The 24,337-nt window shown below is 45.6% G+C and overlaps 1 protein-coding gene across 1 annotated transcript; it reads right to left on the reverse strand.

Moving 5' to 3' along the window:
- Positions 1–1,221: 1,221 nt before the first annotated feature.
- On the reverse strand, positions 1,222–16,928 carry LOC125344953 (low molecular weight phosphotyrosine protein phosphatase-like). The gene is made up of 2 exons (XM_048337232.1): positions 16,668–16,928; positions 1,222–1,467 (listed from the first exon to the last, which is right to left on the reverse strand). The coding sequence occupies exons 1-2, from the start codon at positions 16,926–16,928 to the stop codon at positions 1,222–1,224; spliced, it is 507 nt and encodes a 168-aa protein (XP_048193189.1).
- Positions 16,929–24,337: the final 7,409 nt, after the last annotated feature.

The following is a 24,337-nucleotide window of genomic DNA, read 5'->3' on the forward strand; positions in this document are numbered from 1 at the left end:
TGGGAATGTGGGTTAATGGTAGGATGTCCCCCTAGCATTCATGAAACCCTGCGTTTGATTCCTCAGTACCATATACACAGAAAAAGCAGGAACTGGTGCTGTGGCTCAAGTGTTAGAGTAGTACCCTTGAGCAAAAGAAGCTCAGGGACAGTGCCTAGACCCTGACTTCAAGCTCCAGGATTGGCAAAAAAATTTTTCATTTTTTTATCATATTTGTCTTACACACATTTATTTATTTTTTATCCTACATAACTCCATAGTTGTTTATTTTGAAAATAATATTTTCTGAAATATCCTTATAATTTGAGGTGAGCTAATTGATGGTACACCAAAGGTACCTGTTTGCCTGGAAGTTACTAAATGCTGATGAAAGAATAGTTACAAACATATCATTACTGCACACCAACCTAATGGCACTCTGCAATTTTTAAAACTTCATGGCTGGTCAATTTTGATTGGACACTAGAGTTGCATGTGTATGGAAAACATTCTCTCCACTGACTGAAGGTTACTTGCATACAAGTGTACTTCCAATATAGAATTCAATTCTTAAAGTCAAAGTGGCTCAAATTGGAACAAATAAGCTGACCCCCGTGAAATAAACTAAATACAAAGCAACAAGTAATAAGAATACTAAAGATTTATTCCACCAGTCTTCCTCTTATTTTGTGTTTTTTTGTAATTTGAGACATGTTATAGCCCAGGCTGGCCTTGAACTTATGATCCTCCTGCCTCATCCTCCCTAGTGCTGGATTCACAGTCACCACCATTCCTTGCTTCTATCTTAAACATACAAGTGTGCTCTACGAGTAAACTGAGTTAAAACATTTCTGAGAGCAGAGGAGCTGCTATCAGTAGAGCTATTGTGACTCTATAGGAGCCCAGGTCAGCAAGGTACAAGGTAAGCAGGTGTACTGGGCAGTGCTAGTCATGCAACATGCCAAGTAGACCACACTGTCCAGGTCTTCTTGAGCTCAGGTCATTATTACTTCACAGGGTTGTATTTTGTTCTTCCCTGTTTCCTTGTTCCACTGTTTGGTAATCAGGAGAAAATGAGAAGTCATTTAACTTCTTGGTTAAATAAAACTAATTTGTCACCTACAATTATGTTTAAGAGTAAGTCAGCTGAAGAAACAACAGGGGCTGGGGCTAAGGAAAGCTTCTACACTTAGGCACAGGACTAGTGGGTGAGTTGTTGGCTTGGCTGTGGGCAGTGCTAACCTAGTGGGCCTTCTCTAGGAAGGCCTTGCAACACCGGAGGGACTGCTGATAGACCAGCTCAAAGTCGGAGTTGTTTCCATAATAGGGATCTTCAATCATGAGTTGTTTTTGTGGATCATAGCTCCCAAGTAGTTCAATTTTAGCTTTGCAGTTTTTAACTTGATTACTTATTCTTTTCAAATATCTCATATTGCTTTCATCCATAGACAGCATGTATTCGAATGTAGCAAAGTCGTCTTTGGTGACCTGTCTTGCCTTATGGGCTGTGGTAATGTCATGAAATCTTCGGCAGCTCATAGCTCTTGGATCTGGGGCACGACCCACGTTCTAGTCGGAAACAACACCGCTGTCAATGGCCCAATTATCTGAAACATTTTGGTCAGCTACATGTTTTCTGAAAACTGCTTCTGTGATGGGTGACTGGCAAATGTTACGTAGACACACAAATAGTACGGATTTGGGACGCTGTACCGCTATCTGCCTGGGTGGTCGCTGGCGCCTGCACATTTATATTTATTTTTATTTTTTTTATTTTTTATTTTTTGCCAGTCCTGGGGCTTGGACTCAGGGCCTGAGCACTGTCCCTGGCTTCTTTTTGCTCAAGGCTAGCACTCTGCCACTTGAGCCACAGCGCCACTTCTTGCCATTTTCTGTATATGTGGTGCTGGGGAATCGAACCCAGGGCCTCATGTATATGAGGCAGGCACTCTTGCCACTAGGCCATATCCCCAGCCCTGCACATTTATTTTTAAACTTTTATTTATTTAAAATTTTTTTCTTTGCCGAATGTGGGTTGTGAACTCTGTGCCTGGGTTCTGTCCTCAAGGTCTTCAGCTGAAGACTAGTCTGAGCCACAGCACCACTTCTGTTTTCTAGTGGGTCATTGGAGATAACAGTCTTATTAACTTTCCTGCCTGAGCTGGCTTTGAACCTGGATCCTCTGGTCTCAGCCTCCTGAGTAGCTAGGATGACAGGAGTGAGCCACATTTTATTAGGCATGTAAAAGTATTTCACTTTCTTTTTTGTGAGTTCCAGTGGTATTGTGTTCCAGGGCCTTCCACAAGCTAGGCAAGTACCTCAGCTCTTAGCCCTGGTTGTTTTTTGCCGCCTTTGGTTTCCATGATTTCCAGCCTTTGTAGGCATTTTGAAGAGAAAATGCACTGAGTGCACAGAGTGTCAGAATAAAATGTGTAGAGCCTGGAAGCTTGGAATTCTGAATCGAGGTTCTGGGTCTATAGCTCAAGGTAGGACATAGTGGATGGCTCCCATTAAAACCTGGTCTGGTGAACTCATGCCTTGCCCAGGCCCCTGGCCTCTGTTCAAGTCTGCATAAAGTTTTCATTTATACTTTCATATCCATCCTGGGGCCTGGAGAAGGAGGTGAAGGCATGTGTGAGTAAGGGCAGCTTATCTTTTACTGCTTGGTAGGTTGGTGCTGATCAGAACAACTTTAGTGACCCTAGGCCTCTGCCCAAGCCTCTGAGTCTTTGCTATGCATTCAGTTCTGCTTTTGGTCATGTCCTGCTCTGTGATTGTGGGTTAGGGGATGAGGGGCTGTGTGGAAAATATTTTTATTACATAGGTCTTACACACATTTTGTTCAGCATACCAAGGCATTTAAATTTTTTTTTTTGGTGAATTTGAAATTTATTGTGTTTCAGGGCTTCCCACGACCTAGCCAAGCAACTCAACACTGAACCTCACCCCTTTAATATAACCCAGTCATTTCCTTAAGACTGGTTTTATTCAAGTTTTCTAGTAAGGAGCTTCTGTGTGACTTTGTTTTGTTCTTCCCCTGTCACCTGTATAGGATCCCGCTTCCCTGGGGAGTAGTTCCAGCATGGCCATCCTTTGGTTCCTGTTGATTTCTTCTGACTGTAATTACTTTGATGGTAAAATGTGTCTAGTAGCTGAAGAAAACATGGAGAACATATACTTGGAATTTTGAGTGTAGTATCTGGAAGTATGGCCCAATGTAGAAAAGTGGCTTGAATGACATCCCCTCCCCTGAAGAAGTGACAGCCATTAAAAAACATTCTGAAGTTGGTGTCACTGTAGGTCAACGTTCTAAGACCCTCTAATCATTGAATCACAATCATATGAGGAGGCATCAGGGAGAAGGTGACAAGGACCTGGTATGCAAAGATGGCCACTGGGTTTAATTTAGTAGCTCAGCAATCAGTGTCACTGGGACTGAAGCACCCAGACCCTGGCTGTCCGTGCTGCAAGGTAGTACTGGGCGATGGAGGGATTTGAAAACTATGCTGAAGTAGTGCCATGGTGTCACCAGGCAAATGGCCTCTCAAACCCTGGGAGCTATCCCTTATGCTCATTTGTGCACAGTTTCAGACATGAATTCCACCTAAGTAGCCACACAGATACTTGGGGCCTCTATTGCTGCTATGAGGCAGGATGCAGAATGAGACTTGGCAAAACACACATTTTAGCCATAAAGCATGCCATGTGGACTGGCTGTTTACTCCTGGTACTTGAACTTGGCCTGAGAGCTGTCCCTGAGCTTCTTTTTGCTTAATGCCAGCACTCTACCACTTTAATGACAGCACCATTTCCGGGCTTTTCTGTTTATGTGGTACTGAGGAGCCGAACTCAAGGCTTCATGCGTGCTAGGCAAGCACTCTACCACTAAGCCACATTCTCAGCCCAAGTCCGGGGTTTTGAGATGACACTTTAGGCACATCTGAGGATCAGACGCTGTCGCCTTTGAAGCAACAGAAGCATGGGCCTCCCTTGATCAACACGAGGGTTGTCTGATGGTAGAGAGTGGGGTGTCCCAGGCATGCACTGAGCACTGTAGACTCAGGCTGGAAAGGCCACCATGATGCTTGGGCTGGATAAGACTGAACCCTGGAGATTAGTAGGTGTTATCAGGGGTGACAGAAAATCCACAAGTCTTTAACAGAAAGTCTTGATAAATTGAAATCTTTTAAAGGAAATCAGTATCAACCTCCTAAGAATCCAAATCTAAGCTGCAAAAATTAATTCCTAAGAGTGTCAATAAATCAAGAATAGAGCCAGGCACCAGTGGCTCACACCAGTAATCCTTGCTACTCAGGAGGCTGAGATCTGAGGATCATGGCTCAAAGCCAGCGCAGGCAGGAATGTCCTTGATTCCCTTATCTCCAATTAAATGCCAGAAAACCAGAAGTGGCACTGGCTCAAGGACAGCCCACGACGGACAACAGCAAAAGAACAGACCACTGAATAACCTGAGAGACACATGGTCCAAACATGTGAACATGGAAGGAGATGCAACTAACTGTTGAATCTCCATAAATTGTATGTCATTGATTGTTCAACAGTGGCCCACATTGACTGTTTGTTCTTTTTCTGATTCATATGTTCAAATCCCTTGTGTTGATGGTGATTCTTAGGGACATTTTTAGTGGTTCATTATTTCTAGGATTGGCTTTATTTTAGTAAGTGTTGGAATGTTACCATGCAGAATACAGTTGATGTTGCATTTTTCTAGACCAGCCGCTTTTATGAATTAGTATGCTGAAGAAAACAGTGGCTTTCTCCTCTCCCCTTTCCCTCTCTTTTCTCCTCCCCTTCTCATTTTTCTTTCTCCAGACGTTGTATTGCTGCAATAGACCAGGCCGGTCTCGAACTTGTAGTCTTCGGCCTCAGCTTCCCAACTGTTGGGGTTAACTGCATTTTCCACCCTACCCGGCTCAAAAACAGATATCTTATGCTGTGACCCATTCGTTCTACCTTTAGGTATTTCTCTAATAGTTGGACTCTGCCCTATGCTCAATGACTCCCTCAGTGCTTCAGTGAGAAGGCACCCAAGACAATATCAGTAGGAACCTGTGGAAATTGTCCGTACATAGTCAGAGTTGGGCTCTGTGGTGCTGTCCCAAGTGCTAGGGCGCCCTCTGCTGTTTACTTGGGAAATGACAGGTGTGACATGTATGTGTGTGGAACAGTGTTTTTTTCCTTAGTTGTGTGTGTGTGTGCGCGCGTGTGCGCGCTGTTAATAGGGATTGAATTTAGGACTTGGGTGCTGTTCTTTAGCTTTTCTACTAAAGATTGTGCTGCACTGTTTGAGTTTCAGCCCATATTCTGGCTTCATTTTGTCGTGTGTGTGTGTGTGTGTGTGTGTGTGTGTGTGTTATTTTGTCTCTGTGTTTTCCAGCATGAATTTCATCTTTAAAGATCTCTTTACTCTGTTTCTAGAGTATTATTTGGGCAAGCAGGGATGAGGTCAGAGTGAGGGAAGGAAGAAGGCAGGGAGGGAGAGGGAGAGTACAGGTTTTTAATTCGTTTTTGTAGTTTATGAGGGAGCATGAAGCTACAAATAAACTAATGTTGGATGGTAGCTTTTTGTGAAGATAGCACTTGTTGCCTATGAATTCTTGGCCATTGTTTTCCATGGCTGTTTGCCTGCATCCCACTTTAAATTTTTGAAGGAAATACTGGTTGATGAAGTCAGGAGAAGTTTGAATGTTTTAATTTAAATTCATCCTTCACCAAGTAGATTGCTGTAAAGGTCTAACAGACCCATGTCTCTGGAAAACAGAATAATATGTAAACATCAATAAAAACCCAGCCTGTTTATTCTTGTTTTGTTTTGCTCTCTGGTCTTGTCTGTCCTTCTCTCTGTTCTCCCTCCCCTGGCCCCCTTATCTGCCAAGTCTGATTGTGACAGTAATCTGGGATGAATGGAAATTACCATGTGATGCCCCTAGCCGCTGTCCCTAGCAGGTGTCCCCTTAAGCCTGCTTGTGCCAGTGGGTTGATAGTTCTAGGTGCAGGAGAGACCCTGAAGGCTTGTGGAGTGTCCTGCACCAGGCCCTGGGTTGGAGCAAAGGCCTTCTGCTAGGCAGGCAGGGCAGCAGGTGGGGCCTCAGGAAGCTAGAGGTGCAGGGTCAAGGCTTATGGGGTGTCAGAGCACAAGAGAGGCATGGCAAGAGCCAGGAAGCTAGAGGTGCTGGGCTGGAGCTTATGGCCATCACAGCTAGAGAGGGGAGGGGCAAGGGCAAGGAAGCTAGAGGTGCAGGGGCAGGACTTATGGGGCCTTACAGCACAAGAGGGGCAGAGAAAGCAGGAGGAAGTGAGAAGTAAGGGCCGTGGCCCTGGAAGTGGACTGGTTTATTTCGGTTCTGCCTGGGACTAGTAGTCCTGCCAGTAGCCCCCATCTTTGGGTTTGGGGCTATAAAGCTGTCAGGCTCACTGTGGTTTGGTGGTGGGTCTGGGCCTATGTACACCTGTCCTATCAGACACCATACCCTTGTTTGTGTGGGGAAACCTGGAGGAACACTGACCATTCACAGATGCGGCTTGTGTGTGGCGAAGGCCTGACCTAGGTGCACCAAGCTGACTTTGAGGCAACTCTGGAATACAAGTAGAGCTATGTGGCAGTGGGGCTCAGGGCATGGGTGTGGGGAGCTGTGAAAGTGTGTGGAGAAGCATGGCCTGCCTCTCCCGCTTGCTTGTTTGTGCCCTTCCTGATGTGGCTTTGGTGAGGCTATGCCTAAAACCAGGCCTCTGGAGCCGGCCTTGAGTCAGTCCCGAGCTTTTAGTTGGTGCTTTTAGTCTTGGCAGGCCCAGGCCATGGTTGTTGGGTGGGTGTGAGAGTGTGTGGAGAATCGTGGCCTGCCCCTCCTGTTTACTTGTTTGTGCCCTTCCTGAAGTGGCTTCGGTGAGGCTAGGCATCAAACCAGGCCTCCGGAGCCAGCTTGCAGTCAGTGTCTGCCTATCCTTTATCTGGTGGTTTCAGTCTTGGGAGGCCCAGGCTGTGGTTGTGTGGTGTTTGTGAAATTGTGTAGAGGAGCGCATCCTGCCTCTCCTGATTGCTCATTTGTGCCCTTCCTGAAGTGGCTTAGGTGAGGCTAGGCCTCAAACCAGGCCTCTGGAGCCGGCTTCGAGTCAGTGCAGAGATTTTAGCTGGTGCTTTTAGTCTTGGCAGGCCCAGGCCACGGTTGTGGGGTGGGTGTGAAAGTGTGAGGAGGAGTGCGGCCTCTCCTTCCTGTTTGCTTGTTTGTGCCCTTCCTGAAGTGGCTTTGGTTGAGGCTAGGCCTCAAAGCAGGCCTCTGGAGCTGGCTTCTTCAGTGCCCATCCTTTTAGCTGTGGTTTTCTGTCTTGGCAGGCCCAGGCAATGGTTGAGGCTGGCTGTGAAAGTGGGTAGAGGAGTTGTGCCTGAGGTGCAGGGGTGAGGCTTGTGGGTCATCACTGCAGGAGAGGGGAGGGGTGAGGGCAAGGAAATGAGAAGTGAAAGGACTGGGCTTATGGGGCAACATGGAAGGAGAAGGGAGAGGCAAGGGGAGGAAGTGAGAGGTCAAGGGGTGTGGCTTGGGTGCTGGATTGGTTTAGGTCCCTTCTGCCTGGAACAAACAGACATGCCAGGAGGCTAGGAAGAGCTCCTTTCTCTGCGGGTCCTCTAGTTGGGTCAGGCCTACAAAGCTGGTCAGGCTCACTGTGGTTTGCTGATGGGTTGGCCTTCGTACACCTGTCCTATCAGGCATCAGCCGCTTTTCTGTGTGGGGAAGCCTGGAGGACTGCGTGTGCAGATGCTGCTTGTGTGTGGAAAAGGCTGGACCCAGGTCCACCAAGGCAGCTCCAGAAGACAAGCAGAGCTAAGTAAGCCGAGCTTCCTGGCAGGTTGGGCCCACGGCATGGGTATGGGGTGCTTGTGAATGTGTGTGGAGAAGCATGGCCTGCCTCTCCTGTTTGCTCCTTTGTGCCCTTCCTCAAGTGGCTTTGGTAAGGCTACGCCTCAAACCAGGCCTCCAGAGCCGGATTCCAGTCAGTGCCGAGCATTTAGCTGGCTTTCAGTCTTGGCAGGCCCAGGCTATGGTTGTGGGGTGCTTGTAAAAGTGTGTGGAGGAGCGCGGCCTGCCTCCCTGTTGGCTTCGGTGAGGCTAGGCCTCAAACCAGTCTTCTGGATATTGCTCCCAGTCAGTGCAGAGCTTTTAGCCAGAGCTTTCAGTCCTGGCAGGCCCATGGCGTGGGTGTTGGTTTTTATTGCCTGCCTGCCTGCCTCTCTGTTTGTGTCCTTCCTGAAGTGGCTTTGGTGGGGCCAGTCCCCAAACCAGGCTTCTGGAGCTGGCTTTTAGCTGGCACTTTCAGTCTAGGCAGGCCCAGGGCATGGATACAGGTGAGGGACAGTGTGGAGAAATAGTTTGCTTCTCCTAAAGTGGTTTGGGTGAGGCCAGTCCCCAAATCAGGCCTCTGAAGCTGGCTCTAGTCATTGTCGAGCTTTTAGCTTGCACTTTGAGGCCCAGAACATGGGTGTGGGGTGTGATTGTGTGTGAAGTGTGGCCTTCCTCTCTTGTTTGTTCATTTGTGCCCTTCCTACAGTGGCTTCAGGGTGGCTAAGCTCTCAATTAAGGGGGTCATGTCTGGCTGGCGCCATCTTGGCCACACACATGTTGAATTGTAGGGTCTGGCATCTCTTCTTCATGTTAGAGGGAGGGAATTCTGACCCCCAGGTGATGGTTGTGCCTGAATTCCTGGAGACAAGGGTGAGCACTTCCCTTATAGGTTACTGAACCTGTCAGTCCAGTGCTTGGGAATAGGAGCTTCCTATTACCCTGTCCCCTGACTTTACCTTATTTAGGCCCAGACAGGCACTGGTGCTATTACACCATACCACACATCTCCGTGTTGAATCCTGTGTCCTGTCTCCTGGCTTATCTCTGGTCAATATGGTGTCCCAAATCTGCTCTTGGAGCTCAGTTGTTTTGTTAGTATAGTTTTTGTTTTTTCTTTCCTCTCTGGCCTGTTTCCTAACAGTGATAAATATATTTGTGGGCAGCAGGCCTTTGTAACTATTGGCTGCCCATAGACTGCTAGCATTCTTATAAAGACTCCAAGATTTGATCCTTCAAAATGTGGTTTCTCTGATAATTTACATTATAACATGCCTGAACCAGGCTTCTGGATCCAACTCCCAGTCACTGCAGAGACTTTAGATGGTGATTCCAGTCTAGGCAGGCTCAGGGCATGTTTGTGTGAGTATTTGTGAAAGTGTGTGGAGAAGGTCAGCCTGCCTCTCTTGTTTATTCTACATTTTACTTGGCATACCAAGGTATTTTGTCTAGTTTTTGGATCATGCTTTGCCAGCCAGGCAAGCACATTTATATTGAGTCGTGTCCCCTGGTGGTCTCAGTGGACCATCACTGCCCCCATGCCTGGCGTGAGATCTGTCCCATTAGGAGCTGGATGGAGGTAGCAGAAGACAGGAGCAGAAAGTGTGTTCTAAATGGCCTTTTCCTGTTTTTCCTTCCATCAGCCATGGCTCTGATCCCACTGAACAGAGGAGAGGCCTAAGTGCTGAGGATTGGAATGGTAGGTGTTGCATCTAGGTGTCCAGTCCAATGTAGGATGGGCTCAGTGGACCTCAACAAATCTTGGTTATTAGAACATCAACCCCAAGACCCCCAGGTCTTGCATAGGGCACAGAGGTTAGGGTGGAGGGGATGTGTGGAAAATGTTTTTTCCAGATGCCTGTAATCCTATGTACTCAGGAGGCCAAGCTTTCTTGATTGCAGTTCGAAACCAGCCCTGGTAGGAAAGTCCATGAGGTTCTTTACCACCAATAACAACAACAAACCTCTAGTAGAAGCAGAGCTGTGTCTCAGTGGTAGAGTGCTCATGCCTGAGTTCAAGCCCCTGCCCAGCACAAAAAGATTTTTTTGGGGTGGGAATGTGGCTTAGTGGTAGGGTGCTCCCCTAGCATTCATGAAACCCTCTGTTTGATTCCTTAGTACCACATACACAGAAAAAGCAGGAAGTGGTGTTGTGGCTCAAGTGGTAGAGTACTACCCTTGAGCAAACGAAGCTCAGGGACAGTGCCTAGACCCTGACTTCAAGCTCCAGGATTGACAAGAAAAAGATTTTCATTTTTATCATATAAGTCTTACACACATCTATCTATCTATTTATTTATTTATTTTTTGGACCAGTCCTGGGCCTTGGACTCAGGGCCTGAGCACTGTCCCTGGCTTCTTCTTGCTCAAGGCTAGCACTCTGCCACTTGAGCCACAGCGCCACTTCTGGCCATTTTCTGTATATGTGGTGCTGGGGAATCGAACCTAGGGCCTCATGTATACGAGGCAAGCACTCTTGCCACTAGGCCATATCCCCAGCCCCACACACATTTATTTTTAAACTTTTATTTATTTAAAATTTTTTTCTTTGCCGGATGTGGGGCCTGAAATTTGTGCCTGGGTTCTGTCCTTGAGGTCTTCAGTTGAAGACTCGTGCTCTACCACCTGAGCCACAGCGCCAATTCTGGTTTTCTAGTGTGGCATTGGAGATAACAGCCTTATGAACTTTCCTGCCTGAGCTGGCTTTGAACCTGGATCCTCTTGTCTCAGCCTCCTGAGTAGCTAGCATGACAGGAGTGAGCCACATTTTATTAGGCACACAAAAGTATTTAATTTTCTTTTTAGTGATTTCCAGTGGTATTGTGTTCCAGGGCCTTGCACAAGCTAGGCAAGTACCACAGCTCTTAGCCCTGGTTGTTTTTATGCCGCCTTTGGTTTTCATGATTTCTAGCGTTTGTAGGCATTTTGGAGAGAAAATGCACAGAGTTTCTGGGTAAAATGTGTAGAGCCTGGAAGCTTGGAATCATGAATAGAGGTTCTGGCTCTATAGCTCAAGGTAGAACAGTGTGGATGGACCCCATTAGAACCTTCTCTGGAGAACTCATGCCTTACCCAGGCCCCTGGCCTCTTCGTTTCATGTCCTTCCTGGGACCTGGGTCAGGGGTCAGGGTTGGATTGGGTTGCGGCGAGGGTGGCGGGGTTGTCTTAGGGGTCAGGGCACTGCTAGCACGTCGCTGATATACAGGCCTCCCGCACATGCCACCCATGGCGTCACCATCCCCTTCCATCACGCGCGAGCACTGGCTCCAGGTGGATTGGTGCCTTGCATGTGGGAGCCCTGAGTCCCATCCTCCCATCCCCATACAAGCATGCACACTGTAAGGCCAGAGAAGAGCTGCGGCTCAGCGGTGGGGTGGGGACAGTGAAGGCCTGGTCTGAACGCCAGGCCTGGTGTGAGGGCAAGGCCCCACGGGGTAAGGGCCCAGCCCGAACTGGTGGCCCTGAGGGCAATGGCTTTGGCTATGTCGAGGACAAGTGCATTTACACAGGTCAAGGGTCGACAGTCCTAGCCCCAAATGTGGAGATCCTCACCCCTGACCGTGTCTGGGCCCCGCCCCACAGTGCCCACACAGCCCCGCCCCTGGTGGCTTTGTGGCCCCTTCCCATGCCATCGCCACGGCCCCGCCCCTGGTGGTGTCACAGCCCTGCCCTATGCCTTCCACAAGGCCCCGGCCCTCTGCAGAGCCTGGGAAGAGGCCCCGCCCCATGTTGAGAGGACCAGAACCTCTGGCTCCACCCTGGGAGGGCGGGACTTCCGGGAAAGGAAGCCGAGGTGCCAGAAAGCCACAGCCAGGAGTGACTTGTGCAGGTGAGCTGCCACAGGCGTGATCCACAGGCCCGCAGGCAGGAGGAGAGCGGTGCCCCGGGCCTGAGGAAGGAGGACAGGAAGTGAGTAGGGACCTGAGGACGGAGGAGGCCTGAGCCCCTGGCCTGTGGAGAATGGAGGCCAGGCGGCCTAGCTGTTGGTGGAAGGAGAGCCAAGGTCTGAGGAGCCCAGGTCCGCGGAGAGCAGCCTGGGAGCACTGCGCCTGCTGACCTGGCAGCGACTCAGGGAGACCATCTGAGCACAGCCAAAGAAGAGGAGCCTCCTGTCAGGCCCAAACCAGGCTTCTGGCTCCAGCTCCCAGTCACTGCAGAGACTTTAGATGGTGCTTTCAGTCTAGGCAGGCACAGGGCATGGTTGTGGGGGTATTTGTGAAAGTGTGTGGAGAAGTTCAGCCTGCCTCTCTTGTTTATTCCACATTTTACTTGGCGTACCAAGGTATTTTGTCTAGTTTTTGTAGCATGCCTTGCCAGCCAGGCAAGCACCTTTATACTGAGTCGTGTCCCGTGGTGGTCTCAGTGGACCATCACTGCCTCCAGGCCTGGCCTGAGATGTCCCATTAGGAGCTGGATGGAGGTAGCAGAAGACAGGAGCGGAAAGTGTGGTCTAAATGGCCTTTTCCTGTTTTTCCTTCTATCAGCCATGGCTCTGATCCCACTGAACAGAGGAGAGGCCTAAGTGCTGAGGATTGGAATGGTAGGTGTTGGATGTAGGTGTCCAGTCCAATGTAGCAAGGCCCCGTGGGGTGAGCACCCGGCCCTAACACGCGGCCCTGAGGGCAATGGTTTTGGGGATGGTGAGGACAAGTGTATTTGCACAGGTCAAGGGTCGACAGTCCTAGCCCCAAATGTGGAGATCCTCACCCCTGACAGTGTCTGTGCCCCGCCCCACAGTGCCCACACAGCCCCGCCCCAATGCAGAGCTTGGGAGAGGCCCCGCCCCACGTGTAGGGGACCTGAACCTCTGCCTCTACCCTGCTAGAGCGGGACTTCTGGGAAAGGGACCTGAGGCTCAGGAACGCCGCAGCCTCGAGAGCCTAGTGCTGCATGCTGGACTCGCAGACCTGCGGGCTAGAGGAGAGCAGGGCCGGGCTTGAGGACGGAGGACAAGAGGAGAGCAGGGGCCTGCGTACAGAGGAGGCCAGAGCTCCAGGCCTGTGGACAATGGAGGCTGGTCAGCCGAGCTGTGGGTGGGAGGAGAGCCGAAGTCAGCAGAGCCAAGGCCCATGGACAGCGGCCTGGAGCACCTCCTGCCGACCTTGAGGCGACTCTGGGAGACTATCCAAGCGCAGCCAACTAAGCAGAGCATCCTGTCAGGTGCGGCCCGGGGCATGGGCATGGGGTGGGTGTGACAGTGTGTGTTGAGGAGCATGGCCCGCCTCCCTGCTTGCTTGCTTGTGCTCTTCTTGTGGTGGCTTCAGGGTGCCCAAGCCCTGCAGGAGGGAAGTCAGGTCTGACCGGCGCCATCTTGGTCACACACGTGTAATTATAGGGTCTGGCATCTTGTCTTCATAGTAGAGGGAGGGAATTCTGACCTCCAGGTGATGGTTGTGCCTTAATTCCTGGAGACAGGGGTGAGCACTTCCCTTATAGGTGACTGAACCTGTCAGTCCAGGGCTTGGGAATAGGAGCTTCCTATTACCCTGTCCCCTGACTTTACCTTATTTAGGCCCAGACAAGCACAGGTGCCATTACACCATACCACACATCTCCGTGTTTGCATCCTGTGTTGTCTCCTGGCTTATCTCTGGTCAATATGGTGTCCCAAATCAGCGCTTGGAGCTCAGTTGGTTTGTTAGTATAGTTTTTGTTTTTTCTTTCTTCTCTGGCCTGTTTCCTAACAGTGTTTAATATATTTGGGGGCAGCAGGCCTTTGTAACAATTGGCTGCCTATAGACTGCTAGCATTTTAATAGACTGCAAGATTGGATCCTTCAAAATGTGGTTTCTCTGATCATTTATATTATAACAGGCCCAAACCAGGCTTCTAGATCCAGCTCCCAGTCACTGCAGAGACTTTAGATGGTGTTTTAAGTCTGGGCAGGCTCAGGACATGGTTGTGGGGGTATTTGTGAAAGTGTGTGGAGAAGTTCAGTCTGCCTGTCTTGTTTATTCCACATTGTACTTGGCATACCAAGGTATTTTGTCTAGTTTTTGGAGCATGCCTCACCAGCCAGGCAACCACCTTTATACTGACTCGTGTCCCATCACTGCCCCCAGGCCTGGCCTGAGACTTGTCCCATTAGGAAGTGGAGGGAGGTAGCAGAAGGCAGGAGCAGAAAGTGTGGTCTAAATGGCCTTTTCCTGTTTTTCCTTCCATCAGCCATGCTCTGATCCCACTGAACAGAGGAGAGGCCTAAGTGTTGAGCATTGCAATGGTAGGTGTTGGATCTAGGTGTCCAGTCCAATGTAGGATGGGCTCAGTGGACCCCAACAAATCTTGGTTAGGAGAATATACACCTCAATCTAGGTCTTGCATAGGACACAGAGGTTAGGGTGGAGGGGATGTGTGGAAAATGTTTTTTCCAGATGCCTGTAATCCTATGTACTCAGGAGGCCAAGATCTGTTGATTGCAGTAGGAAAGTCCACGAGGCTCCTTATCACCAATCAACAACAACAAAAAATCTCTAGTAGAAGCAGAGCTGTGTCTCAAGTGGTAGAGTGCTCATGCCTGAGTTCAAGCCCCAGGACCAGCTCAAAAAGATTTTTGGGGGTGGGAATGTGGCTTAGTGGTAGGGTGCTCACCTAGCATTCATGAAACCCTACGTTTGATTCCTCAGTACCACATACACAGAAAAAGCAGGAAGTGGTGTTGTGGCTCAAGTGGTAGAGTACTACCCTTGAGCAAAAGAAGCTCAGGGACAGTGCCTAGACCCTTATTTCAAGCTGTAGGATTTTCAAAAAAAAGATTTTCATTTTTATCATATAGGTCTTACACACGTTTATTTATTTTTTATCTTATATAACTCCATAGTGGTTTATTTTGTAAATAGTATTTTCTGAAATATCCTTATAATTTGAGGTGAGCTAATTGATGGTATACCAGTATTACCTGTTTGTCTGGAATTTCTAAATGCTGCTGAAAGAATAGTTACTAACACATTATTATAGCACACAAACCTAATGGCACCCTGTAAATTTTTTTTAAGAAAATGACTCTTTCATTATTATTTTAGAAAGGCTACCATATCCATATACTAATATATCTTCAACTTTAAGGTAAATAGTTTAAAAAATATAAAAATGTAAGTACGCTGAAGAGTAACTGCTATTAAACAGTTCTGAACAGGCAGAAAATGTATACTTTCCTTTTATAGAAAATGTTAAATCTCTAATAGCAGCATTTTATATAAAAGCTGTCTTTGAAAACCCAGATTTTTGTATACACAAAACATTTTTTTTTCTTTTCCCTGTACAATATAACAATGTTTACACTGGAGAAAAGGTTTCTTCACAATATTTTTCCCATCACAGGTGGCAGTCAGCTCGAGTGTTATCAGTGGGCCCTGAGCTCAAGCTTCTCAGCACAGCCTTCAGTCCAACATCATGGCATTGATGACATTCAGATCTTTCATGTATGGATAGGCCACCAAGATCTGGTCGATTTTCCGCCTCTGCTTGGAGTCAGGGAAGATCTTTAGCAGGGCCTCCCTCAGCTCTCTGGTTTCAGCAGAAGATCTCTGTGCTTGCATGGGCAGGTTGTGCTGCACAGTGGGAAGGTTTGGTAGGAGGGGGAAGTGAGACTGCTGAGAGAGCCAGGGGCTAGAAGAGGCTCCCTGAATCTGGGGCAGAGGTTGGTGACTGCACCCTGCAATTTTTAAAACTTCATGACTGGTCAAATTTGGTTGGACACTTGAGTTGATGTGTATGAAAAACATTCTCTCTACTGACGGAAGGTAACCTGCATACAAGTGCACTTTCAATATAGAATTCAATTCTTTTTTTGGCCAGTCCTGGGCCTTGGACTCAGGGCCTGAGTACTGTTCCTGGCTTCCTTTTGCTCAAGGCTAGCACTCTGCCACTTGAGCCACAGCGCCACTTCTGGCCGTTTTCTGTATATGTGGTACTGGGGAATCGAACCCAGAGCCTCATGTATACAAGGCAAGCTCTCTTGCCACTAGGCCATATCCCCAGCCCCTAGAATTCTATTCTTAAAGGTAAAGTGGCTTAAATTGGAGCAAATAATCTGACTCCCATGAAATAAACTAAATACAAAGCAACAAGTAGTAAGAATATTAAAGATTTATTCCACCCGTCTTCCTCTTATTTTGTGTTTTTATTTTGTATTTTGAGGCATGTTATAACCCAGGCTGGCCTTCTGCTTCAGCCTCCCTAGTGCTGGATTTACAGGCACCACCATTCCTTGCTTCTATCTGAAACATACAAGTGTGCTCCATGAGTAAACTGAGTTAAAACGTTTCTGAGAGCGGAGGAGCTGCTATCAGTAGAGCTATTGTGACTCTATAAGAGCCCAGGTCAGCAAGGTACAAGGTAAGCAGTAGCACTGGGCAGTGCTAGGCATTCAACATGCCAGGTAGACCATACTGTCCAGGTCTTCCTGAGCTCAGGTCATTATTACTTCACAGGGTTGTATTTTGTTCTTCCCTATTTCCTTGTTCCACTGTTTGGTAATCAGGGGAAAATGAGAAGTCATTTAACTTCTTGGTTAAATAAAACTAATTTGTCACCAGACTTATGTTTAAGAGTAAGTCAGCTGAAGAAACAACCGTGGCTGGGGCTAAGGAAAGCTTCTACACTTAGGCACAGGACTAGTGGGTGAGTTGTTGGCTTGGCTGTGGGCATTGCTAACCTAGTGGGCCTTCTCTAGGAAGGCCTTGCAACACCGGAGGCACTGCTGATAGACCAGCTCGAAGTCGGAGTCGTTTCCATAATAGGGATCTTCAATCATGAGTTGTTTTTGTGGATCATAGCTCCCAAGTAGTTCAATTTTAGCTTTGCAGTTTTTAACTTGATTACTTCGTCTTTGGTGACCTGTCTTGCCTTATGGGCTGTGCTAATGTCATGATTTGTTAGGCAGCTCATAGCTCTTGGATCTTGGGCACGACCCACGTTCCAGTCGGAAACAGCACTGCTGCCAATGGCCCAATTATCTGTAACATTTTGGTCTGCTACAAGTTTTCTGAAAACTGCTTCTACGATGGGTGACTGGCAAATGTTACATAGACACACGAATATTACGGATTTTGGACTCTGTTCTGCTATTTTCCTGTGTGGTCGCTGGCTCCTACACATGTATTTTTAAACTTTAATTTATTTAAAATTTTTTTTCTTTGCCGAATGTGGGGTATGAATTCTGTGCCTGGGTTCTGTCCTTGAGGTCTTCGGTTGAAGTCTAGTGCTCTACCACCTGAGCCACAGCACCACTTCTGGTTTTCTAGTGGGTCGTTGGAGATACAGTTTTATGAACTTTCCTGCCTGAGCTGGCTTTGAACCTGGATCCTCTGGTCTCAGCCTCCTGAGTAGCTAGCATGACAGGAGTGAGCCACATTTTATTAGGCCTACAAAACTCTTTCACTTTCTTTTTAGTGATTTCCAGTGGTATTGTGTTCCAGGGCCTTCCACAAGCTAGGCAAGTACCTCAGCTCTTAGCCCTGGTTGTTTTTATGCTGCCTTTGTAGGCATTTCGGAGAGAAAATGCACAGGGTGTCAGAATAAAATGTGTAGAGCCTGGAAGCTTGGAATCCTGAATAGAGGTGCTGGCTCTATAGCCCTAGGTAGAACAGTGTGGATGGACCCCATTAGAACCTGCTCTGGAAAAATCATGCCTTGCCCAGGCCCCTGGCCTATGTTCAAGTCTGCATAAAGTTTTCATTTATACTTTCATATCCATCCTGGGGCCTGGAGAAGGAGGTGAAGGCATTTGTGAGGAAGGGCAGCTTATCTTTAATCCTTCATATGTTGGTGCTGATCAGAACAATTTCAGTGACCCTAGGCCCCTGCCCAAGCCTCTGACTCTTTGCTATGTATTCATTTCTGCTTTTGGTCATGTCCTGCTCTGTGATTGTGAGTTAGGGGCTGAGGGGCTGTGTGGAAAATATGTTATTTTTATTACATAGGTTTTACACACATTTTGTTTAGCATAGCAAAGCATATAAGTTTCTTTTTGGTGAATGTAAAATTTATTGTTTCAGGGCCTCCCACAACCTAGGCAAGCAACTCAACACTGAACCTCACCCCTTTAATATAACCCAGTCAGTTCCTTTATACTGTTTTTTTCAAGTTTTCTAGTAAGGACCTCCTGTGTGACTTTCTGTTTTGTTCTTCCCTTGTCGCCTATATAGGATCCTGCTTCCCTGGGGAGTAGTTCCAGCATGCCCATCCTTTGTTGCCTGTTGACTTCTTCTGCTTGTAAGTACTTTGAGGGCAAAATGTGTCTAGTATCAGCAGAAAACATGGAGTACATACACTTGGAATTTTGAGTGCAGTATCTGGAAGTATGGCCCAATGTAGAAAAGTAGCTTGAATGACATCCCCTCCCCTGAAGAAGTGACACCCATTCAAAAACATTCTGAAGTTGGCATCACTGTCCGTCAAAGTTCTAAGACCCTCTAATCATTGAATCACAATCATATGAGGAGGCATCAGGGAGAAGGTGACAAGGATCTGGTATGAAAACATGGCCACTGGGTTTAGTTTACGAGCTGAGCAACCAGTGTGGCTGGGACTGAAGCAACCAGACCCTGGCTGGCCCTGCTCCAAGGTAATACTGGGCGATGGAGGGACTTGAAAGTGCCATGGTGTCAACAGGCAAATGGCCTCTCAGACCCTGACAGCTATTCCTTATGCTCATTAGTGTGCAGTTCCAGACAGGGACTCCATCTAAGTAGCCACACAGATGCTTGGGCCCTCAATTGCTGCTATGAGGCAGGATGCAGAATGAGACTTGGCAAAACACACATTTTAGCCATAAAGCATGCCTGGCATGCCTGGCAAGCCTGCCATAAAGCAGGGCTGGCTGTTTACTCCTGGTACTTGAACTCTGGGCCTGGGAGCTGTCCCTGAGCTTCTTTTTGCTTAATGCTAGCACTCTACCACTTTAACGACAGCACCATTTCCGGGCTTTTCTGTTTATGTGGTACTGAGGAGTCGAACTCAAGGCTTTATGCATGCTAGGCAAGCACTCTACCACTAATCCACATTCTCAGCCCCAGTCTTGGGTTTTGAGATGACACTTTAGGCACATCTGAGGATCAGACGTCGCCGTTGAAGCAACAGAAGCATGGGCCTCACTTGATCAACACTAGGGTTGTTTGATGGTAGAGAGTGGGGTGTCCCAGGCATGCACTGAGCATTGTAGACTCAGGCTGGAAAGGCCACCATGATGCTTGGGCTGGATAAAGCTGAAGCCCGGAGATTAGTAGGTGCTATCATGGGTGACAGAAAATCTACAAGCCATTAAAAGAAAAGTTTGATAAATTGAAATCCTTTAAAGAAAATCAGTACAAACCTCCTAAGATTCCAAACGTAAGCTGCAAAACTCGTCAGACAAAGCACCCATTAATTCCTAAGTACAGAGTGTCAATAAATCAAGAATAGAGCCAGGCACCAGTGGCTCACACCAATGATCTTTGCTACTCAGGAGGCTGAGATCTGAGGATCATGGCTCAAAGCCAGTGCAGGCAGGAATGTCCTTGAGTCCCTTATCTCCAATTAAATGCCAGAAAACCAGAAGTGGCACTGGCTCAAGGACAGCCCACGACGGACAACAGCAAAAGAACAGACCACTGAATAACCTGAGAGACACATGGTCCAAACATGTGAACATGGAAGGAGATGCGACTAACTGTTGAATCTCCATAAATTGTATGTCATTGATTGTTCAACAGTGGCACAAATGACTGTTAATTCTTTTTCAGATTCATATGTGCAAATCCCCTGTATTGATGGTGATTCTTAGGGACGTTTTTGGTGTTTCATTATTTCTAGGATTGGCTTTATTTGACTAAGTGTTGGATTGTTAACATGCAAAATACAGTTGATGTTGGATTCTTCTAGACCAGCAGCTTTTACGAATTAGTACACTGAAGAAAACTGCACTTGTGCCACCTAGTGTCTCATTTAAGTGCCTCTCTCCTCTCCTATTTCCCTCTCTTCTCTCCTCCCCTCCCCTCCTCTTTTTTCTTTTTCCAGACATTGTATTGCTGCATTAGACCAGGGGGGTCTCAAATTTGTCTTCTTGCCTCAGCCTCCCAACTGTTGTGGTTACCTGCATTTACCACCCTACCAGTCTCAATATTATCTTTCCCCTCCCCTCCTCCCTTCCTCCTCCCCCTCCATCCTCTCTCCTCCTCTTCCCCTCCTCTTTTCTGTCTTTTCTCTGTCCCCTAGATGTTGTATTTCTACATTAGACCAAGCTTATTTTGAACTCTCAATCTTCCTTCCTCATCCTACCAACTGTGGGGCTTACCTGAATTTGCTACCCTACCTGGCTCAATTTTATGATCTAAAATTTCCTGAAAAAGGACTCTTCTAGGGGCAGGGAATATGGTCTAGTGGCAAGAGTGATTGCCTCTTATACATGAAGCCCTGGGTTCGATTCCTCAGCCCGAAATATATAGAAAGGGTCAGAGGTGGTGCTGTGGCTCAAGTGGCAAAGGGTTAGCCTTGAGCAAAAAGAACCCAGAGACAGTGCTCTGGCCCTGAGTCCAAGCCCCAATACTGCCCTCCCCCCCAAGGAACTCCTTTAGTTCTGTTTGAATAACAGACTTACCTGTAGAATAAAATAGAATGGGTTTTCGTTCCCCTTTTCATTTGAAAACATTATTCTCCCTCTTCTCTTCTCCTTATCTCTCCTCTGTGTCCTTGCCTCCTTTTCCTCCTCCGCCTTCTCCTCTCCTCCTCTCCATTGATAACATGAGAACATACCTTAATTTTTCTTCACTTAATGCCAATCATTCTTACAATTCCACCAAGTCCTATTCTTGGCCCTACAATTATAGTTTAAACTCTAGTTTACATTATAGTTTAAACAAAACAATTGACTGTGAATCTAGAAACAAAGAATTATAGTTCTTTTAATTACCCGAAAAGGTGAAGAGGAGCTCCTAACTCCTCCACCCATACATAAAAGTATGGCTTTTTAATTAACTTTTTAAGGATAATGGTAATCCAGTGGCCTTAGGAGCCAAAAATTTGGTGCAAATCCAAGGTAAAGTAACCTATAATGCTTATCCTATCTTTTATATTCATAATAGCTATTCTTCTAAAACCCCTAACAAAAGTTTTAATGGGTCAACCAACAGTAACGTATCCTGATCAAATGACTGAATCTATAAAATGAGCCTTCATTATTAGTCTGATTCCACTATTCCTTTTCATCAATATAAAAAAAGAGACAGTCATCTCTATCACTGAATAACTATTCACTCCACAGAATTATACATAAGCTATAAGCTTTAAGTTAGATCTTTATGCTGTTAATATTTTTTTATCTATAGCCTTATTCCTCACTTGGTCCATCATAGAATTTTCTACATGCTATATACATTCAGATCCAAACCTAAACTGATTTATGACCTACCTCCTTATATTTCTCATCACTATGATCATCCTAGTCACAGCTAATAATATGTTCCAACTCTTTAGTGATGGGAGGGTGTAGGAATTATATCCTTTCTATGAACCGGATGATGGTATTGTCGAGCAGATGCTAACACTGCAGCTTTACAAGGTATTATCTATAACCACATTGGACACATTGGCTTTATTTTATCTATAGCATGATTTTATAATACCTGTAATTCATGAGAACTTCAACAACTTTTTTTTAATAAGTAATGAAACTGCCTTACCCTTACTGGGTTTAATTGTAGCAGCTACTGGTATATCCGCTCAATTTGGCTTACACCCATGGCTTCCATCTGCCATAGAAGGTCCTACACCTGTATCTGGTCTACTATACTCTAGTACTATAGTTGAAGCAGGAATCTTTCTGTTAATTCATTTTTATCCCTTTGTAGCTAATCTCCCAAATATTATATCACTAATGCTATGTATTGGGGCCATTGCAACCTTATTCACAGCAATCTGTGCCCTGACCCAAAACGATATTAGAAAAATTATTGCATTCTCTACCTTAAGCCAACTAGGTTTGATAATAGTAACTCTAGGCATTAATCAGCCTTATTTATCATTTCTTCACATCTGTACACATGCATTCTTCAAAGCTATGTTACTTATATGTTCTGGCTCAATTATCCACAACTTAAACGATGAACAATACATTCGAAAAATAGGAGGAATCGCCCCATGTCTACCATTTACAACATCTGCTCTAATTGTATGTAGCCTAGCTTTAACTGGCACACCCTTCCTTACAGGATTTTACTCAAAAGGCCTAATCAATGAAGCAATAAATCTGTCATATACTAATTCTTGGGCCCTAATCACCCTAATTGCAACATCTTTTACAGCTATCTACAGCTCACAAATTATTTTCTTCATTTTAAAAGGACATCCACAATTTTTACCAATTAATTCCATCAATTAAAATAATCCAAGCCTAATTAATCCGATCAAACGCCTTCTAATAGGAAGCATCTTCACTGGTTTCCTATTTTCCAACTGTATTAATCCTATCAACACCCAAACTGTAACTATGCCTTATAATCAAATTATCAGCTCTAACAGTAACTATCATAGGGTTTATTACTGCAATAGAACCCTGCCGAGTCAGCCGGCAGTGAACGGGAATCCTGACTGAGGGCGGCGAGGATTAAGGAAAAGGAAAAATAGAAGACAAGAGAAAAAAGATAAGAGGCAAAGATGGGGCACGGGAGGTCTGCATCTCGAGATTGAAACTCAAGACTGCAGCCATGTTTATTCTTAACTTCCAGCTTATATGCAGTTTGAAAACCAGGAAACAGCAGCATAGGCTTAAAATTCCAGAACACAAAAAGGCTTGGAGTTAGCAATACCCGATGATAGCTAAGACTGGATGAGGTTGGTTAACATAAGAATGGACTCATGGCAGACACAGTAAAACATTTCTGATTTTCCATTAAGCCATGTCCTTGCGTGTCTTTGAAAACACAGCCAGAGGTCAGGAAGAATTTAGCTGCTAGCTCAGCTCCTGACATAGAACTAAACATTATATCATCTTATTTAAAATTAAATCCAAAATCATATTCATTCAACTTCTCTAACCAGCTAGGAATTTTTCCAACCATCATACATAGACTCCTTCCTAATATAGGTCTCACATTTAGTCAAAAATTAGCAACATCAACTATAGACTATACATGAAATGAAAAAATTATACCTAAAACCCTAGCTACCATTAATACATTTTCTAGCTCCGTGTCATATCATAAAGGCCTATTAAATGTATTCATCATTCATCTTATCCACCCTACTTCTACTAGTTATTATTAGCTAAATGCCATGAGTAATTTCAATAATAAGATAAACAGCTATAGAGTTCAATCACCAACTACTGTAATTCAACTCCCATAACTGTACTTAGCCGCCACCCCAAGTGAATCTTCCCGAACTAGTAATACATTGTCTTCACCAAATGCTAAAATATTATCTCAATTATATAATCCACCTACACCTAACCCTCAAAATGCAGAACAGTAATTACTAAAATGACTTCTAGTGTGATTCCTAATAATAGTAAAAATCAGTCTCATAAATTTGAGCCTCAAGTTTCAGGATATTCATCACTTGATATAGCACTTGTATAACCAAATACTACTAACATCCCTCATAAATAAATAAAAAAATACAATCATACCAATATAAGAGCTATCATTTGGAATTATTAAGATCACACCCAACAGCCCCACTAACAATCAATCCTACACCCGCGAAAATAGGTGAAGCTTTTATAGCCGCCCCAACAAAACCTAAAACTATTAAGATTAAAGTTAAATAAAGTAAATTTGTCATGATTTTCACATGCACTTAAACCATGACCAATGACATGAAAAATCGTTGTTAATTGAACTATAAAAACACTTTATAATGACAATCATATCAAAGTCTCATCCTCTCATAAAATAGTAAACCATGCTTTCATTGACCTTCCAACTCCAACATCTCAGGATGATGAAACTTAGGATCCCTTTTTGGAGTATGCTTAATTATCCAAATTTCTACTGGCCTATTCTTATCTATGCACTACACATTTGATACACTCACAACATTTTCTTCAGTCGCGCATATTTGCTGAGATGTTAACTATAGTTGATTATTCCGATGTATATACTCTAACGGAGCATCATAATTCTTCATTTGTCTTTATCTGCACATTGCACGAGGTATTTATTAGGGCTCATACCTCTACAAAGAAACCTGACATATCGGAATTATTCTATTTCTAGTAATTGCTACAGCCTTTATAGGATATGTACTTCCATGAGGACAGATTTCATTTTGAGGAGCCACTGTAATTACCAATGTATTATCTGCAATTCCTTATATTGGCTCAGACCTAGCAAGAGTGAATTTGAGGGGGGTTTCCAGTTGATAAAGCTACTTTAACTCATTTCTTCGCATTCCATTTCATTCTACCATTTATTATTGCAGCAATGTCCATAGTTCATCTTTTATTTCTTCACGAAACAGGATCTAATAATCCACTAGGCATCCTGTCTGATTTAGATAAAATTCTATTCCATCCTTACTACTCGTTCAAA

The sequence above is a fragment of the Perognathus longimembris genome, unplaced genomic scaffold, assembly GCF_023159225.1.
Source record: "Perognathus longimembris pacificus isolate PPM17 unplaced genomic scaffold, ASM2315922v1 HiC_scaffold_4809, whole genome shotgun sequence".
NCBI classification, from domain to species: domain Eukaryota; kingdom Metazoa; phylum Chordata; class Mammalia; order Rodentia; family Heteromyidae; genus Perognathus; species Perognathus longimembris.

What these genes read in the sequence shown, in the direction of transcription:
- LOC125344953 (XM_048337232.1), bottom strand. Translation starts at nt 16,928, where the DNA reads ATGTGTAGGAGCCAGCGACCACACAGGAAAATAGCAGAACAGAGTCCA. An exon ending in CAGCCCATAAGGCAAGACAG is followed by an intron (nt 1,468 to 16,667) that starts GTCACCAAAGAC and finishes AAGGCAAGACAG; the next exon opens with GTCACCAAAGACGACTTTGC.